General features: G+C 43.4%; 1 protein-coding gene across 1 annotated transcript in view; it reads left to right on the top strand.

Annotated features, from left to right (window-relative positions):
• Window positions 1–8,269, top strand: part of LOC125486796 (NEDD8 ultimate buster 1-like) — a 16,175-nt gene extending 7,906 nt beyond the window's left edge. Inside the window, exons 3-6 of the mRNA XM_048615930.1 lie at window positions 588–740; window positions 2,349–2,468; window positions 5,863–5,971; window positions 7,326–8,269. Coding sequence (XP_048471887.1) covers window positions 588–740; window positions 2,349–2,468; window positions 5,863–5,971; window positions 7,326–7,558 — 615 coding nt within the window. The 3' untranslated portion in view covers window positions 7,559–8,269. The remainder of the gene's footprint in view (window positions 1–587; window positions 741–2,348; window positions 2,469–5,862; window positions 5,972–7,325) is intronic.
• Window positions 8,270–17,506: the final 9,237 nt, after the last annotated feature.

The following is a 17,506-nucleotide window of genomic DNA, read 5'->3' on the forward strand; positions in this document are numbered from 1 at the left end:
CCCACCCAATCTTCTGCATATAAACCTACATTTTCCCAGCTACCATCAGTTCTGATGGAGGGTCACCGGACCCGAAAAATTAACTTTAATTTTCTCTTCACAGATGCTGCTGAGCTTTTCCAGCAACTTCTGTTTTTGTTCCTGATTTACAGCATCGGCAGTTCTTTCGGTTTTGATTAAATCTACTGTATTCACTGCTCACAATGCAGGTTCTTCATTACATTGGTGAAACCAAATGCCTATCAGGTGATCACTTTGCGGAACACTCCTGCTCCATCTGCAGGAATGGTCCCAACCTGCTAGTCACATGCCATTTCAAAGAGCCATCTTGCCCTCGTGTGCAAACATTTCGAACCTGAATCTGCTGCAGAGTTCCAGTGAGTTCCATCACAAGCTGGAGGCAAAGCACCTCATTCCCCACTTCAGTGCTTGAAGACTCAATATTGAGTTCAGTAGCTTCACAGCATGAACTCTGTCGTCTATTTTACTGAGGTGCCGTAGTTTACTGAGATTAATGCAAGTGAACTAATTATGAAGTGAATGAGTTAACTGAAGGAGTTGTTTGTCCCTCTTCTCTCTATATTCAGGCAGAGAAACTACTGAATAAGTTGAGATTGAATGATTCAGATGTGGCTGACCTTGTAAATCAGGGATTCACCACCTGGGAAGCTCGACTTGCCTTGCGGGCCACTATGGGCGACGTTGAGGAAGCCAAGGTGCACATTAATAAAAGAAGGGAGGTTAGTACTAATCATTCTTGCACATGAAGGCATTAGCACTTTGAGAAACAGAATGCAGAGGTCGATCATAGAATCAAAACAGTGCAGAAAGAGGCCATTTGGCCTATTGAGTCCACACTGAACCCACAAAGAGAATTCCTCCCAAACTCAACCCCGTACCCCTGCATTTCCCCATGGCTAATCCACCTAACCTGCAGGAGGAAACTCACATAGATATGGAGAGAACGTGCAAACTTCACACAGACAGTGGCCCGGGGGGGAATTAAACTCAGATCCCTGGTGCTGTGAGGCAGCAGTGCTAAACACTGAGCCACGGTGCTGCCCTAATCCTTTTTGAAATCATAAAGGTTGATCTTCATTTCTCCACCTGTCATGAACAGTATGTCTCAAATGGGATGCAGCTCCCAGCCCATGTATCTATTGGTGAGGCTATGCTGTGGTTGTGATTTGGTTGATGGCTCTCTTGCTTCTCTTCACCAAGAGGGCCTGAAGGCCTCCATCTCCAACAAATGATAACATGCCATGACTTGTGCACCTTCACTGCCAAAAGTGGGCTCAAAGTATCATTTAAACATACATCGGCCGGTGGAAAATTTCGGAGAGTGGCTCATTGGCGATGAGAATACCCTTTCTTCATTGCAATGTTGCTGCTAGTCATAGTCTCCTTGGAGATTGGAGCTAGAACTTTTGCATTTGGTAACTACTGCAAAAGGTTTCCTTCATGTAGACTCAGTTTGTTGAACGCTTGCTGTTCTACCAGGCCACACCTGGAGTACTGTGTGCCATTTTGGTCTCCTTACTTGAGAAGGGATATACTAGCACTGGAAGAGGTGCAGAGGAGATTCACTCGGTTGATTCCAGAGTTGAGAGGGTTGGATTATGAGGACAGACTGAGTAGACTGGGATTATACTCATTGGAATTCAGAAGAATGAGGGGAGATCTTATAGAAACATATAAGATTATGAAGGGAATAGATAAGGTGGAGGCAGGGAATTTGTTTCCGCTAGCAGGTGAAACTAGGACTCGGGGGCATAGCCTCAAAATAAAGGGAAGCTGATGTAGTACTGAGGTCAGGAGGAACTTCTTCACCCAAAAGGTTGTGAATCTGTGGAATTCCCTGCGCAGTGAAGTGGTTGAAGCTACCTCGCTGAATGTTTTTAAGGCAAGGCTAGATAAATTTTTGAACAGTAAAGGAATTAAGGGTTATGGTGTGCGGGCGGGTAAGTGGAGCTGAGTCTCAAAAAGATCAGCCATGATCTTATTGAATGTCGGGGCAGGCTCGAGGGGCTAGATGGCCTACTCCTGCTCCTAGTTCTTATGTTCTACGAGCCAGAAACTTTTACTAGTCACTGCTCATGTCAGCCACTCTTCTAGAGTTCTGTGTTCCTCCTACAACACGATAGCTGCATTCTTGTGCAGCCTCATGCTATAGAAAATTGCGCTATAGGGAAATCGCTATACTGTACGGCAAAAAGTTTGCGGTATCCAAACAGCGTCCACTATTCACCAATCACGTTACAGCCAATTCGCATTAACGAAACATGTGTTATAGCACAAATACCTGTAAACTCAAACAAACTAATCAACTTTTATTTCCCAATTTCAAGCAGAGGGCTCAGCAGCAAAGGAGAGAAGCAGACGAAAGAAGGCAGCGCCTCAGCACGCAGGCCACAGGGAGTAATACAGATGTGCCTGAGGAGAACAGGAGGTCTGATCAGGGAAACCAGGTAAAATTAAAGTCACAAGAGTGGATAGATTTACATGTTACACCGAGGTGACTAATTCCTTCGCAACTTTGATTTCGCAACAACAGTGACTTACTTTTATCTAGCGCCTCTTTGGTAGTAAAATGTGCTTCATAGGAGCGACGTCAGGTAATAATCGACAGCGAGCCACGGAATGCGATCAGAGGACGGGTGGCCATAACCTTGGTAAGTGCCTCTTAAAGAAGGATAGAGAGGTAGAGAGAGGATTCCAGATTTAGCTTCAGTGATGCTGAAGGTGTGCCCACCAATGAAGGGGTGACAGAAATGGGAGATGTACCACACTCGAGGTTTGGAGGCTGCAGCCGCTGAAGAGGTTTCGGGGATGGAGTGAGGTGCGGCCAGGGCTCCATGTGATATTGAACAGCTACAATATTCCTGGATTGTTGATGTTTGTAGCTTCCCAGATTGAGGCAGGTTGATTGTTGCTGCCTTCATTAATATGCAGCTTCCTATCCCAGTGGCTAATGGGAGGGCAGTAGACACTGACAATTCCTGACATGAAAGTCAGAGCAGGTACCTGGTGCCATTTATATGGCTAGTATTTATATGGTTAGTCCAGTTGAGTTTTTTTTTGTCATTGGTAACCCCCAGGATGTTGATAGTGTGGCAATGTTAAAGGGAGAAGCGTAAATTCTCCCTTTTGCTGGAGATGGTCTTTACTCAACGCAAACATTACTGACCACTTATCAGTTCAAGCTTCGATATAGTCCAGATCTTGCTGCATTTGAACATGGACTGTTTCAGTGTCGGAAGAGTCACAAACAGTACTGAACATTGTGCAATCATCAGCGTACATTCCCACTTCTGCCCTAATGATGGAGGGAAGGTCATTGATTAATTACAAGCGATTACACAAACTAAGTTTGTATTCTCTGGAATTTGGAAGGTTAAGATTTGATTTGATTGATGTTTTAAGATATTAAAAAGGGCTGATAAGAAATAACTTATATGTTCGTGGAAACTAAGATTGGGGCACAATCTAAAAATTAGAGACAGACCTTTAAGGAGTGAAATTAGGAAATACTTCTACGTACAAGATTTGTTGAGGCTGGGAACTCTTTTTTTGAAAGCGGTGATTCATGTGAGATCAATTGTTAATTTTAAATCTGAGATTGGTATAATTTTGCTTAACGTGTAAAAATGGTGCTGTAGTAATCTTGGGAGATTTTAATCTACATTCAGACTGGGCAAACCCATGTTATCAATTATAAATCGTGGATTAATTCCTGGAGTGTGTGCAAGATGATTTTTAGACCAGCGTATTAAGGAGTTAGCTGGGAAATGGGCTATCCTAGATTTCATATTGTGCAGTGAGGGCATTATTTATAGTCTTGTGGTGCAGAGTTACAGTCATGGAGTAACAGAGCTGTACAGACCCTTCGGTCCAACTCATCCCTGCCGACCAGATATCCTATATAAATCTAGTCCCATTTGCCAGCAATTGGCCCATATCCCTCTAAACCCTTCCCATTCATATACCCATCCAGATGTCTTTTAAATGTTGTAACTGTACTAGCCTCCACTACAGAGCAATTCAGAATGTAAATAGCCTGTTGGCCTTCATTGCAATGTGGTTTGACTACAGGAGCAAGCAAGTGTTATTGTAGCTGTAACTGTACAGCATCTTGGCAAGACCACACCTGGAATTTTGTGAATGGTTTTGGTCTCTTTATCCAGGGGAAAATATGCTTGTCATAGAGGGAGTGCATCTAATGTTCACCAGACTGATTTCAAGGATGGCAAGTTTGTCATATAAGGAGAAACTGGGTCAACCTGTATTTAGTGAAGTTTAAAAGAGTGAGAAGGGATTTTACTTCCCAAACTCTTATCTGTCGGTGAAATTCATATGCTAATAACATACCTATTCTGTAAATTTATTCAAACCTCCTTGTGATTATTGCAAATTCTCCTCAGGTTCCACCACTTGGTGTCATTCACAAGCTTAGAACTTCCTGAGATTCCCTTCCTAACAACATTGTCTGTACTGACACCACATGGATTGCAGCAATTCCAAACAGTGGTTTTCTGCCAGTTCCTCAAGGGTAACTAAAGATGGAAAATAAATCCGGCACGGTGGCTCAGTGGTTAGCACTGCTGCATCACAGCACCAGGGACCCAGGTTCAATTCCAGTCTTCGGCAACTGTTAGTGTGGAGTTTACACATTGCCTATGTGGGTTTCCTCTGGGTGCTCTGGTTTCTTCCCACAGTCCAAGGATGTGCAGGTTAGGTGGATTGGCCATGCTAAATTGTCCACAGTATCCAGGGGTGTGCAGGCTTGGTGGATTAGCCATGGGAAGTAGGAGGTGATGGGTCTAGGTCGATGCTCTTCAGAAAGTCAGTGTGGACTTGACGGGCCAAATGACCTGTTTTCACACTGTAGGCATTCTATGATCTAGAATTCTGATGGGACTGGACAGTCTGGATGTGGGGCTGTCTGAGGGACTACAGCAAAAAGAACATAAGAACTAGGAGCAGGAGTAGGCCGTCTGGCCCTTCGAGCCTGCTCTGCCATTCAATAAGATCATGGCTGATCTTTTCGTGGACTCAGATCCACTTACCCACGTTCTCACCGTATCCCTTAATTCCTTTATTGTTCAAAAAAAACCTACATTTTTAAAAAAAAAATTTACTGAAGGAGCGTCAACTACTTCACTGGGCAAGGAATTCCATAGATTAACAACCCTCTGAGTGAAGAAATTCCTTCTCAATTCAGTCCTAAATCTGCTCCCTCTAATCTTGAGGCTATGCCCTCTTGTCCTAGCTTCACCTGCCAGTGGAAACATCCTTTCTACTTCGATCTTATCTATTCCCTTCATAATTTTATATGTTTCTATAAGATCCCCCCTCAATCTTCTGAATTCCAAAAGCCATGGTCTCAGGCTATGGGGTAAGCCATTTAGGACTGAGATCAGGAAATATATCGTCACACAAAGGGTGGTCAACCTGTGGAATTCTCTACCACATGAGGCTGTGGAGGCCAAGTCACTGAACGTATCTGAAAAAGAAACAGATTTCTAGACTCTGCAGGCATCAAGGGATATAGGGAGAGATTAGATGTATGGTGTTGAGATAAAGGATCAGCCAAGATCACATTGAATGGTACATCAGGCTTGATGGGCCAAATCGCCTATTCCTGCTCCTATTTCTATGCTTTTAAGATTTTAGGGGATATGAGACAAAAATAAGTTAGATTGCAGATCAGTCATAATCTCATTGAATGAGAGAACAGGCTTAAGGAGCTAATTATCTACCCCTGTTCCTAAAAATAAGAATTAACATTGCTATTAGTATGCCCTCACTTTAGAAACAATTACATAGCCATCTTCTGAATGTATGTTTTGTGTTTATGTCCAGAATTCACTTATGAACACAAATCCTCCACTGACTGCGGATACAGTAACAACGCCAACTCCGGGTGAAAACTCATCTTCAGCCTCACCAGATCCTTCCTCTCCATCTCCAGGTAAGAAAGCAAAAGTGAAAAAGTAACTCTGCAAAAAATTACAGCCTGTGGTGTAACTGAGAGCCACAGAAGGGACTTTGCGCGTTTGTCTTTCTTAATTGCCCTCGTGCTAGGGACAGAGCTACGTTTTCATGTAATTAGAGTCACTCCTCCTTACTGACATCACATCCCACACGGGGAGTATCAGTACCTGTCTCGTGGGCTCAATAGGCTCGAACCTAAGGAGCTCCAGCTATCCTGTGTACTTTCTGTTTAGTTTCCTAAATCAGATGGATGGCAGATTCAGTGAAATCCTTAGCAGAAATAGCAGTGCAAAGACCACCTTCCTGAGTACTCAGACCATCCAGGCACTTGTATCAGAGAGAACTTGCAACAGTCCCTCACATTTACTAAGCATTTTCAAATTCAGCGATAAATACACTTAAAAAGTTAGACAAACAAGACAGAGCACAGGAATAATGGGATATGCTGGTAAGAGTACAATTAAATGGGAGGAGGTTCACATTGAAATGATATAAATCCATTGAGCCTGTCCCTGTATTGCAAAATTCGGTCTAATTCCAGTTCCATTTCAATAGCCTACACCATTCAAGTGGATTAGCTTTGTCTGCACATGCTTATCTCATTCCTTCTGCTGAAGATCAAATCTCTCTTTTAATTATACATCTTGTGCCTTGGCCTTTTTAAAACGCGCTAATGGTTGCACTTCAGTTCAGCGTGAAGAGAAGTTATCATTTAGGATGACAGGTCAAACCATCTGCCTTTTCCCAGGACACAATCTGAAGAAGTGCAGGGAGTTTTCCCTGGTTCTCTGACGAATACTCCACAGCGTCATGATAGCTCAGTGGTTAGCACTGCTGCCTCACAGCACCAGGGCCCAGGGCTCAATTCCACTGTTGGGTGACTGTCTGTTTGGATTGCCTGTGCTTCTCCCCCTATCTGTGTGGGTTTCCTCTCACGGTTGAAGATGTGCAGATTAGGTGATTTAGCCATGGAGAGTGCAGGGTTATAGGGTAGTGTGGTGGGTCTGGGTGGGATGCTCTTTGGACAGTTGGTGTGGATTCAATGGGCAGAATGGCCTGCTTTCACTCTGTAGGGATTCTATTAAAAAAAACTGATCCCTCAACTGACACTGCCTACGCAAACAAATGAATCATTTTCACACTGTTGGTCCTGGGATGTTGCTGTATGCAAATGAATTGCACATCTCCCCAAAGCACAACAATATGCTCCTCAAAACGTTTAATCGATTGTTAAGCACTTTGGGATGAGGATGTGAAGGGTGCTATATAAATACACTTGTATAGGTCTTTCTTTAACAAGTGGATGCTTACATTTGTTTCTTTCTTATCAGGTGCCCAAGGCAGCTCTGAGGATGATGATGTTCTTCAAGAAATCCTGGCATTACTGCCTGAGGATAAAGACGACTACATCAATGTGACCTTGGAGGAAGAGGAAGCTGTCATCCTTGAGTATAAGGCCAAACTCACTAAACAAAGCAAGGTGGAGGAAGCGGCCCCATCTACCCCAAAGAAGGAAAAGACTGAGCCAGAGGCTGATGCTCCCCCACGAGATACCGAGATCTGAACCTGACCCACAGCAGTCTCTGATGAGCAGCATTCCCCTATTTCCCACCTATGTGCAGAAGAGTGAATATGCACAGCTTAATATAACTTGTGCACAGCCTGCTTGTCCCCTGCTCTGAAAAATTCCAATTGCTATGTGTCACTGAGCCCAGAGATAACATTGCTGATGACCAGCCAACATGTATGAGTCCAAACCTCATTTAGACGCCACCACAAACAGACAAACATGGCCCCACCGATAATCTAGATGAACTGCAAAAGTGACAAGAGGCTGTACACACACCCGTACTATCACCTTCACCTCATTTCACCATCACTCCATTACTTTGCACACCCTATTTTCTCAGGAACACGTGACCCTCATGATTTTACTTCCCAAACTCTTATCTGTCGGTGAAATTCATATGCTAATAACATACCTATTCTGTAAATTTATTCAAACCTCCTTGTGATTATCGCAAATTCTCCTCAGGTTCCACCACTTGGTGTCATTCACAAGTTTAGAACTTCCTGAGATTCCCTTCCTAATAGCATTGTCTGTACTGACACCAGATGGATTCCAAACAGTGGCTCTCTGCCAGTTCCTCAAGGGTAACGAAAGATGGACAATAAATGTGGGTCTTGCTACCACTACCACATCTGGCTGAAGAGTGTAAAACAAAAATACACCTGCTCTGGCATGGCACGGTGGCTCAGTGGTTAGCACCACCAGGGACCCGGGTTTGATTCCACCCTCCGGCGATGGTCTGTGTGCAGTTTGCACATTCTCCCTGTGTCTGTATAGTTTTCCTCCAGGTGTTCTGGTTTCCTCCCAAGGTTCAAAGATGAGCAGGTTAGGTGGACTGGCCATGCTAAATTGCCCATAGTGTCCAGGGATGTGCAGACTTGGTGGATTAGCCATGGGAAAGGCGGGATTACAGGGATAGGTTGGGGGTGTGGGTCTGGGTGTTTGCTCTTCAGCGAGTCAATGTAGATTTGATGGGCCAAATGGCCTGATGCTACACTATAGGGATTGCTGATTCTGGTTTACCATTGTCACTCTAGTTGGCTTCACATCACCAACAGTTTTGCCACTCAATCTCGCCCATCTTCAGTCTTATGAAAGACCTTCCCATTATACCTTTTCTCCATCCTCACCCTTTCATGTGCTTCAAATTGATTTCATTTCTAGCTTTTTCCCAGGTCTGATGTCATCAACCTGAAATGTCGAGCCTGTTTCTCTCTGCAGAGATGCAAGCTGCCTAAGCGTTTCCAGCATTTCCACAATTTTATTTCCAATCTCCAGCATCAGCATTCTTTTTATTTACTTTTCTATTAATGACATTTTATTAATGCCATTTGGATGTCCATACCCTGCAATACCCTTATTAACACGATCTCTCACCTCAACAGAAAAACACTCAAGTTAGTTAGACATGATCCAACAATCTGCACAGGTTTTTATTAATTAATCCACCCTAGTCTAGATTATCATCTTGCCCCCCTCCACCAAGACTAAATTAGCCTGTATTTGCTGGGTTTATCATTACATACGTGTTAGAATAAGGGTGTAACATTTGCAATTCTGTACTTTTCTGGCACCATTCTGATATCAAAGGAAGTTTGGAAGATTATAGCCAATTCCTCCTTAATTTTCCTAATGGTTCACTCTAATTTCCAAATATCAAGTCACCTTGGACTGTTGTCACACACACACACACACACAAACACGGACACATGCGCAAACACGCACATGATAAAAAATACAGACACGTTCACAGACACACATAAATTCACAAATACGCATGCTCACAAATGCACACACTCATAGACACGCTCACAAACACGCATGCACTCACAAATATGCTCACAATTAAACACACACACACACTCACAAACACACAAATTTTCACAGACACACACGTACTCGCAAACACACACTCAAACACACACACAAACGTACACCCACACACAAACCCCACCCATACACGCACATGCACACATACCCACACACACACTCACACACACACACAATCTTCTTCCTCTGCTATTAGTGAACCACCCTTAACACTCAGATTGTATACTTTTCCTGTCTATTTAACTGATGTATCATTTCAAAAGCTGCTGCTTCCTAATAAACTTTAATAAACGGTTTTAAAATGACTCATGAATAGTCGGTTGGCTGGCTGGGGTAACTTTGCTCCCCAGATCCAGAATTTTACAGAACTCAGTTCAGGATTTGTGTTTGGGCTGGAGTCCCTCGCAACACAGCGAATAGCTTCCTAACAACACAATGCTAGTACCAGTGTGAAACCGAGCTATGTACAGTGATTTGATCATAATTACAATTCTCTGGCTGCTATCAAAAACATAGCAGTGATTCCTATCAAATCCCATCAATGATACAGTCCGCCTGACCCAAATGTAGAGAATTGTAAAGGGGGAAGTGGTGAGGAACAGGGAAGAAACTGCATATCTCCCTTCATGGGAAGTAACACTGAATAAAGCCTTCTCTTCCACAGTCCTACAAACGCTTCTTTTAATCCAGATATCTTGATTCTGTTAATGAATGTTGTTGCTGATTGTACCTTGACCAGCCTTTCAGACAGTGAGGATATTTTGGTGAGCTGTGTTTGAGATTGTAAACAGAGAAACAGGGTATTTCTTCCAAGTGGTCCTCAGGCGACAGAGACAGGATTACCAGATAAAGAAATTAAGTACACCACTTTAAACAGACACCCAAGAGTGGTGGTACTATTCCTTCTTGGTGACTGTAATGAATCAGTCCTTTTTGGAAAGCCTGCATCAGATTTTTTTTGTTCACTCATGAGATGTGGGTGTCGTTAGCCAGGCCAGCACTTATTGCCCATCCCTAATTGCCCAGAGGGCAGTTAAGAGTCAAACACATTGCTAGAATTGTGAGACAACAAGGTGCAGGGCTGGATGAACACAGCAGGCCAAGCAGCATCATAGGAGCAGAGAGGCTGACGTTTCGGGCCTAGACCCTTCATCAGAAAAGGGGGAGGGGAAGGGGGTTTGAAATAAATAGGGAGAGAGTGGGAGGCGGATAGAAGAGGGAGAGAGGAGAGGATAGGTGGAGAGGAAACAAACAGGTCGAAGAGGCGGGGATGGGGCCAGGAAAGGTGAGTGTAGGTAGGGAGTTAGGAAGGGGATAGGTCAGTCCAGGGAGGACGGACAGGTCAAGGGGGCGGGATGAGGTTGGTCGGTAGGAGATGGAGGTGCGGCTTGAGGTGGGAGGAGGGGATAGGTGGGAGGAAGAACAGGTTAGGGAGGCAGGGACGAGCTGGACTGGTTTTGGGATGCGGTGGGGGGAGGGGAGATTTTGAAACTTGTGAAATCCACATTGATACCATTGGGCTGCAGGCTAGAATGGTGTAGGTTAGACCAGGTAAGGACAGCAGATTCCTTCCCTAAAGCACATTAATTAACCTTTTACAGCAATCAACAATGATTTCACAGTCATCATTACACTTAATTCCAGATTTTTATTGAATTCAGATCCCATTTGGGATTCAAGCTCAGGTCCCCAGAACATTGCCTGAATTTCTGGATTAATAGTCCAGGAATAATGCCAGCAGACCATCCTCTCCCATCAATATTATGTAACCAAATGTAAGCCAATGTTCAGGGTTTAATCATCAATGGATTTTCTGAAGAGGTTAGTGGTTTGTGATGACACTTGTCCCTCAATGTTTACACCCTGACAGAACCTCAGCACAGCCTGGTGACTGCTCCAGTGCAGATGGTCACACCTTCATTCCTGGTCATCTGTAGCTGAGCTGGGAGCCCTTGCAACTCCAAGCAAGAAAGTTGTGAATTCACGACTAACACCAGAATACTGAAAACAAAATCCAGGGCGTGAAGTGCTTTGGGATGTTTCTGTATAAATACTACAATTACTTTCATTTGTATAGAACCTTTGATGAAGGAAATTGGACGAAACCATTCCTCTGGATGGCTGTTAAGTTTGAGACTGAGTTTATTTGGAGTTTAATTTGGATAAATGCAAGGCATTACATTTTGGTAAAATAAACAAAGGCAGGACTTGTACAATCAAAAGTAGGGCCTTCGGTAGTGTCTTAGAATAGAGAGACCTGGAGTCTCAAGTACAAACATCTTTGAAGTTTGCATCACGTAGACAAGGTGGTTAAGAAGGCATTTAGCACACTGGTCTTCATTGCTCAGACTTTTGAGTTGGGACATCATGTTGCAGTTGTACAGGACATAGGGGAGGTCTCTTCTGGAGTGCTATGTCCAGTTCTGGTGTCCCTGTTATAGAAAGGATATTATTAAGCTGGAGAGGGTTCAGAAGAGATATAACAAGATGTTGCCAGGAATGGAGGGTGTGAGTTATGAAGATAGGCTGGATAGGCTGGGGCTTTTTTCACTGAAGTGTGGGAGGTTGAAGGGTGACCTTCTAGAGATTTATAAAGTCATGAGGGGCATAGATAAGGTGAATAGCAGTTTTCTTTTCTCCAGGGTGGGGGATTTCAAGACTAGGGGGCATATTTTTAAGGTGAGAGGAGACAGGTTCAAAAAAAAAATGAGGGGCTGTTTTTTACACAGAGAGAGGTTTGTGTATGGAATGAACTTTCAGGGGAAGTGGTAACGGTATTACAATTGAGTAAAGATAGCTACAAAGACAGGACGAAGGTGTTGGCCAGAGTTGATTGGAAAGGGAGCAGAGCAGGGAAGATGGTGGAGCAATGACAGGAGATTTTGGGGGTGATTCAGGAGGCACAGCAGAAATTCATCTCAAGGAAGAAGAAATATACTAGGGAGAGGATGAGGCAACTATGGCTGACAAGGGAAGTCGGGGCGGCATGAAAGCAATTGCATACAATGTGGTGAAGATTAGTGGGAAGCCAGAGGATTGGAATGCCTTTAAAAAACTGCAGAGGATAACAAAAACAGCAATATGAGGGTTGGAGGGGGGGGAAGAAGATGAAATATGAGGGTAAACTAGCTAGTAATATAAAAGAAGACTATAAGAGATTTTTTTAAGCTATCTGAAAGGTAAGAGGGAGGCAAGAGTGGACATTGGACTGCTGGAAAATGAGCTTGGAGAAGTAGTAATGGGGAACAAAGAAATGGCAGAGGAACTGAATAGTTACTTTGCATCAGTTATCACAGTGGAAGACATCAGCAGCATACAGGAACTTGAAGACAGTCAAGGGGCAGAGGTGGGTGTAGTGGCCATCACTAAGGAGAAGGTGCTGGAGAAGCTGAAAGGTCTGAAGGTGGATAAATCACTCTGGCCAGATGGATTACACTCCAGGGTTCCAAAGGAAAGAGCTAAGGAGATTGTGAAGGCATTGATGATGATCTTTCAGGAACCACTGGAGTCAAGTAAGGTCCCAAAAGACTGGAAAATGGCTAAACATCCCTGTTTAGGAAGAGAAGGTCACAGAAGATGGAAAATTTTAGGCCTGTTAGCCTTACATCAATCGTCGGTAAGATTTCAGAGTCCATTATTAAAGATGAGATTGCAGTGTGCTTGGAAGTGCACAGTAAAATAGGGCTGAGTTAGCATGGCTTCATCAAGGGGAGGTCATACCTGACAAATCTTATAGAATTATTTGAGGAGGTAATGAGCAAGTTAGACAAAGGAGAGCCAGTGGATATGATCTATTTAGATTTCCAGAAGGCCTTTGACAAAGTGCTGCACAGGAGGCTGCTAAATAAGATAACAGCCTGTGGTGTTCAGGGCAAGGAACAGACATGGATAGAGGATTGGCTGACTGGCAGAAGGCAGAAGGTAGAAATAAAGGGGTTTTTGTCAGGATGGCAGCTGGTGACTAATGGAGTTCTGTGGAGGTCTGTGTTGAGACCACAACTATTCACATTATACATTAATGATCTGGATGAAAGAAAAGAGGGCATTGTTGCTAAATTTGCAGATGACATAAAGATAGGTGGAGGGACAGGTGGTGTTGAGGAAGTGGGGAGGCTGCAGAAGGACTCGGACAGGCTAGGAGGGTGAGTAAAGAAATGGCAGATGGAATGCAATGTGGGAAAGTGTGAGGTTATGCTGTTTCGTCGGAAGAATGGAGGTGTAGACTACTTTCTAAATGGGGAAGGGCTGTGGATCACAAAGGAACTTGGGATTCCGGGTTCAGGATTCTCTTAAGGTTAAAATGCAGGTTCAGTTGACAGTTAGGAAGGCAAATGCAGTATTAGCATTCATTTTGAAAGGGCTAGAAAACAAGAACAGGGATGTACTGCTGACGCTGTATAAGGGTCTGGTCAGACTGCATTTGGAATATTGTAAGCAGTTTTAGGCCCCGTGTCTAAGGAAGGATGTGCTGATGATGGAGAGGTCCGGATAAGGTTTACAAGAATGCTTCTGGGGTGAAGAGCTTGTCATATGAGGAATAGTTGAGGACTCTGGGTCTGTGGATGGTGGGGGATGATCTGATTGAAACTTATAGAATACAGAGAGGCCTGGATAGAATGGAAGTGGTGAAGATGTCTTCATTAGTAGGAGAGACCAGGACCTGAGACCAGACCCTCAGAGTGAAGGGTTGACCCTTTAGAACAGAAATGAGGAGGAATTTCTTCACCCAGAGGAATTTAATGCCGCAGGAAGCTGTGGAGGCCAAGTCATTAAGTGTATTTAAGACAGAGGTAGATAGGTTCTTGATTAGTGAGGGGATCAAAATCATGGGGAGAAGGCAGGAGAATGGAATTGAGAAACATATCAGCCATGTTCGAATGGTAGAGCAGATCCATTGGGCTGAATGGCCTAATTCTGCTTCTATATCCTATGGTCTTATCAGGGTGATATGCTAATGTTCGATTAAGGTACATCTTTTCAACTAATGTAGAGGATGATAGATAAATCCATGATTTTGTTTGTGTTAGTTAGAAGTAGGAGAAATATGTAAGTAACAGTGACTCATTATCTAATCTATTATTTCAGGACTGACAGCTCCTGAGTTGGAAACATGCAAGAGAGGAAGGAAGCAGGAGCACACAAGAGGTAAACATACCAGTTGTCAGGGACAGAATATTCGCCACATTTTTTGTAGCCAAGGGGTCATTTCAAACACTTCAGACTAAATTGCCTGAAGACAGAGGATATCGGAAGCCAATGAATGGCAAATCAAAGGCAGGCCTGATTGGGTCTGTTGTGCTCCCTCGTGTACCCACCATTTTTTGTCCTGTGGTTTGATGCCACACTGTGAACCTGACAGACTGGTCAGGAAATGGAAAAGTCAAGGACAGTGTTAGGCTTAGACTTCAAAGTAAAACTACTTGTTATACATTGATACTAAACACTGTTGTACCTGGTAATTATCAATGTACCAGCTCCTACTTATAGTTCCATTAGGTAAGGACTAAATTATGTCCTTCATGTGATCATGTTCATGTGCTTTCAAGACTCTCTAAAGCTCTAGCATGTTCTACCTCCATCCATGTTGTGCTATTTATGCTCATTGATGTGCAGCTCCGTGACCTCATTGCAAAGTTGCTCCAGGGTCCTGATGCCTTCAGGCAACAACTGCCATAGGTGAGAATGCTACCCCTGTCCATCAGGGATCCTACACATCAAACAGAGCACAGAGCTTCCATCATATTATTCCAAAATCTACCTTCACCCTGGTAAAGCATCACTGTGACAGACACATTTTTCCTAGATTGTGGGCTTAAGTTCTTCAGCAACCGAACTGATATAGCCCACCATGCAGTAATAGAGAGCAAAAGAGAAAAAGGAGCTTGCATTTATATAAAACCTTTCATGGCCTCACTATATCTTACAATAAATGAAGTACTGTTGATTGAAGTCACTGGTGTATTGTAGGAAATATGGAGCCACTTTACGCACAGGAAGACTCCACAAATGGTAATAAGTGCCTGAGGAGATTATTTATTTTTAACAGATGTTGATTGAAGAGTAATATTGACGAGAATATCCAACTTCCTTTTAAAAAGAGAGCATAGGGATTATTATTGTCCCCAAGAGAAGGCAGATGAGGTCCTGGTTTCAAGTCTCATCCACGAGACACAGCTTTGACAATGCAGCCCTCCCTTGATCAATTTTGCACCGGAATGTCAGCCTCGAGAAACTGCCCAACAATCTAGAGTAGGACTTCAAATCATCACTTTCTGAGATAGAAGCAGAAGTGTTACTGTGTGTGTGTGTGTGTGTGTGTGTGTGTGTGTGAGAGAGAGAGAGAGAGAGAAAGAATCATGCAATCAATACAGGCAAAGATGTGTAAGTATTGTGTTATAATTCAGTCACTCATTCCCTGTGGCAGAAAATATATATATCCTCTCTAAGCATAGTTTCAATAGCTGTGCTTGTTATTCAGTATTGCCATCTTGTGACCATTCAACCACATTGCCAGTGATGGCCATACAGTGGGAGGCTCAGCTTAGACTTTGACCTGAAAACTCTTTGGATGGGCCTGCATCTCATAACCTTCGGACCTAGAGCATTACCAAGTCAGCCTTGGTTGACATTTCTCATTGCAGCTAACCAATATCAAGGACCATCCTCAGTATTTCCTGGATGCGGGCAGGAGCAATCTCTGCTCTGTCATAACACGAGTCCCTGCCTTCTGCCTGTCCAATACTCATCTCATTCCCCTCATAACAACAATTTGCACCTTTAATTTACTGACATGTCCCATAAGGCATTTCACAGGAGTGCTATAAAATCAAATTTGACATCAGGTGATAACAGAGCAGGCCACCTATTGTCAGAAGGCATAAAGTGTCACAAATCTCTTCCAGGAGGAGAGAGAAGTGAAAAGGATTAAAGGGGGAACAAAAACAAAGTTGCTTGAAAAGCTCAGCAGGTCTGGCAGCATCTATGAAGGAAAAAACAATGTTAATGTTTCGGGTCCGGTGACCCTTCCTTAGAACTTTGTTTTTGTTGCTGATTTACAGCATCTGAAGTTCTTTCGGGTTTTTGTTTAGGATTAATTGGGGTTTGGGGGGAGTTCCAGACTGAGCAAGAAGATAAAGTGTGGCCACTGATGGTGGAGTGATGAAAATCAGAGTCAAAATTGGAGATTGTGGGGATTGTTGTTTCTGGGTTTGAAAGGGTTAATAATTAGTTGAGTGAAGTAAGTGCCAGATGGAACTGGTAGGCTGTAGGGATGTAATAAACTTCATATAGTTCACTTCTAGTTAGAGAAAAAATCCTCATCTTCATTGATACTGTGCGACTTTGGGCTTGAAGGGACACACCCATGACAACAGGATTGATGAAGGTTATGGAATTTGGGAGGGGACTTAGCTAAGGAGGTGTAGAGAACAAGGAACTGAATTTTAAAATTGAGGAGCTGTGGAGGAGGAGTGATAGGCGACGGGACTTAACTTCATTCAGTAAGATTGCCTGGAGAAACAGCAAAAAGTTAACCCCTTCCAGTTCCTGACTGCCCAAAGTTCACTGTAATGGTCCAAGAAATCAGCCCAAGTTCTGATGTAACCGTTTCTGTTCCCAAATGGAAAATCAGAATGATAGGAAATGAAAAGTTGGCACCTGTCTCATTCCAAATCTTTTACCTTCACTGAATGAGAGGCTGTGATAATCACAGACTCTCTAAAGCGTTTCAACATAGAAAGAGGCCATTGGGCCCATCCCCCTGCATCAGCTCTTCAAATGAGCTTCATTACCTTCTGCCAATTTCCTTCTGCCCCTTACCCTCTCCCACACTGTTTCTACATAAATGACTATCCAATGCCCTATTGAATGCCTCAATTGAACCTGCATTCACCATATTTCCAGAAGGTGCATTCGCATCTCTGTGTGAAAACATTTTAACTCACATTACATTTGCTCTTTTTTGGGATTAGAATATGATGGTCAGAGCTTCCATTATTTTTTTCTTTTGGATCCCTTAGCAGCGGGAGATATAATTCACTCAGGCCTGGTCCTGTATCTACTTCCAAGGTTGCTAGCACATCTTAATATTTACTGCTCTGCCCAAGACCGTGA

This window comes from Rhincodon typus, chromosome 2, assembly GCF_021869965.1.
Source record: "Rhincodon typus isolate 14 chromosome 2, sRhiTyp1.1, whole genome shotgun sequence".
NCBI lineage: Eukaryota > Metazoa > Chordata > Chondrichthyes > Orectolobiformes > Rhincodontidae > Rhincodon > Rhincodon typus.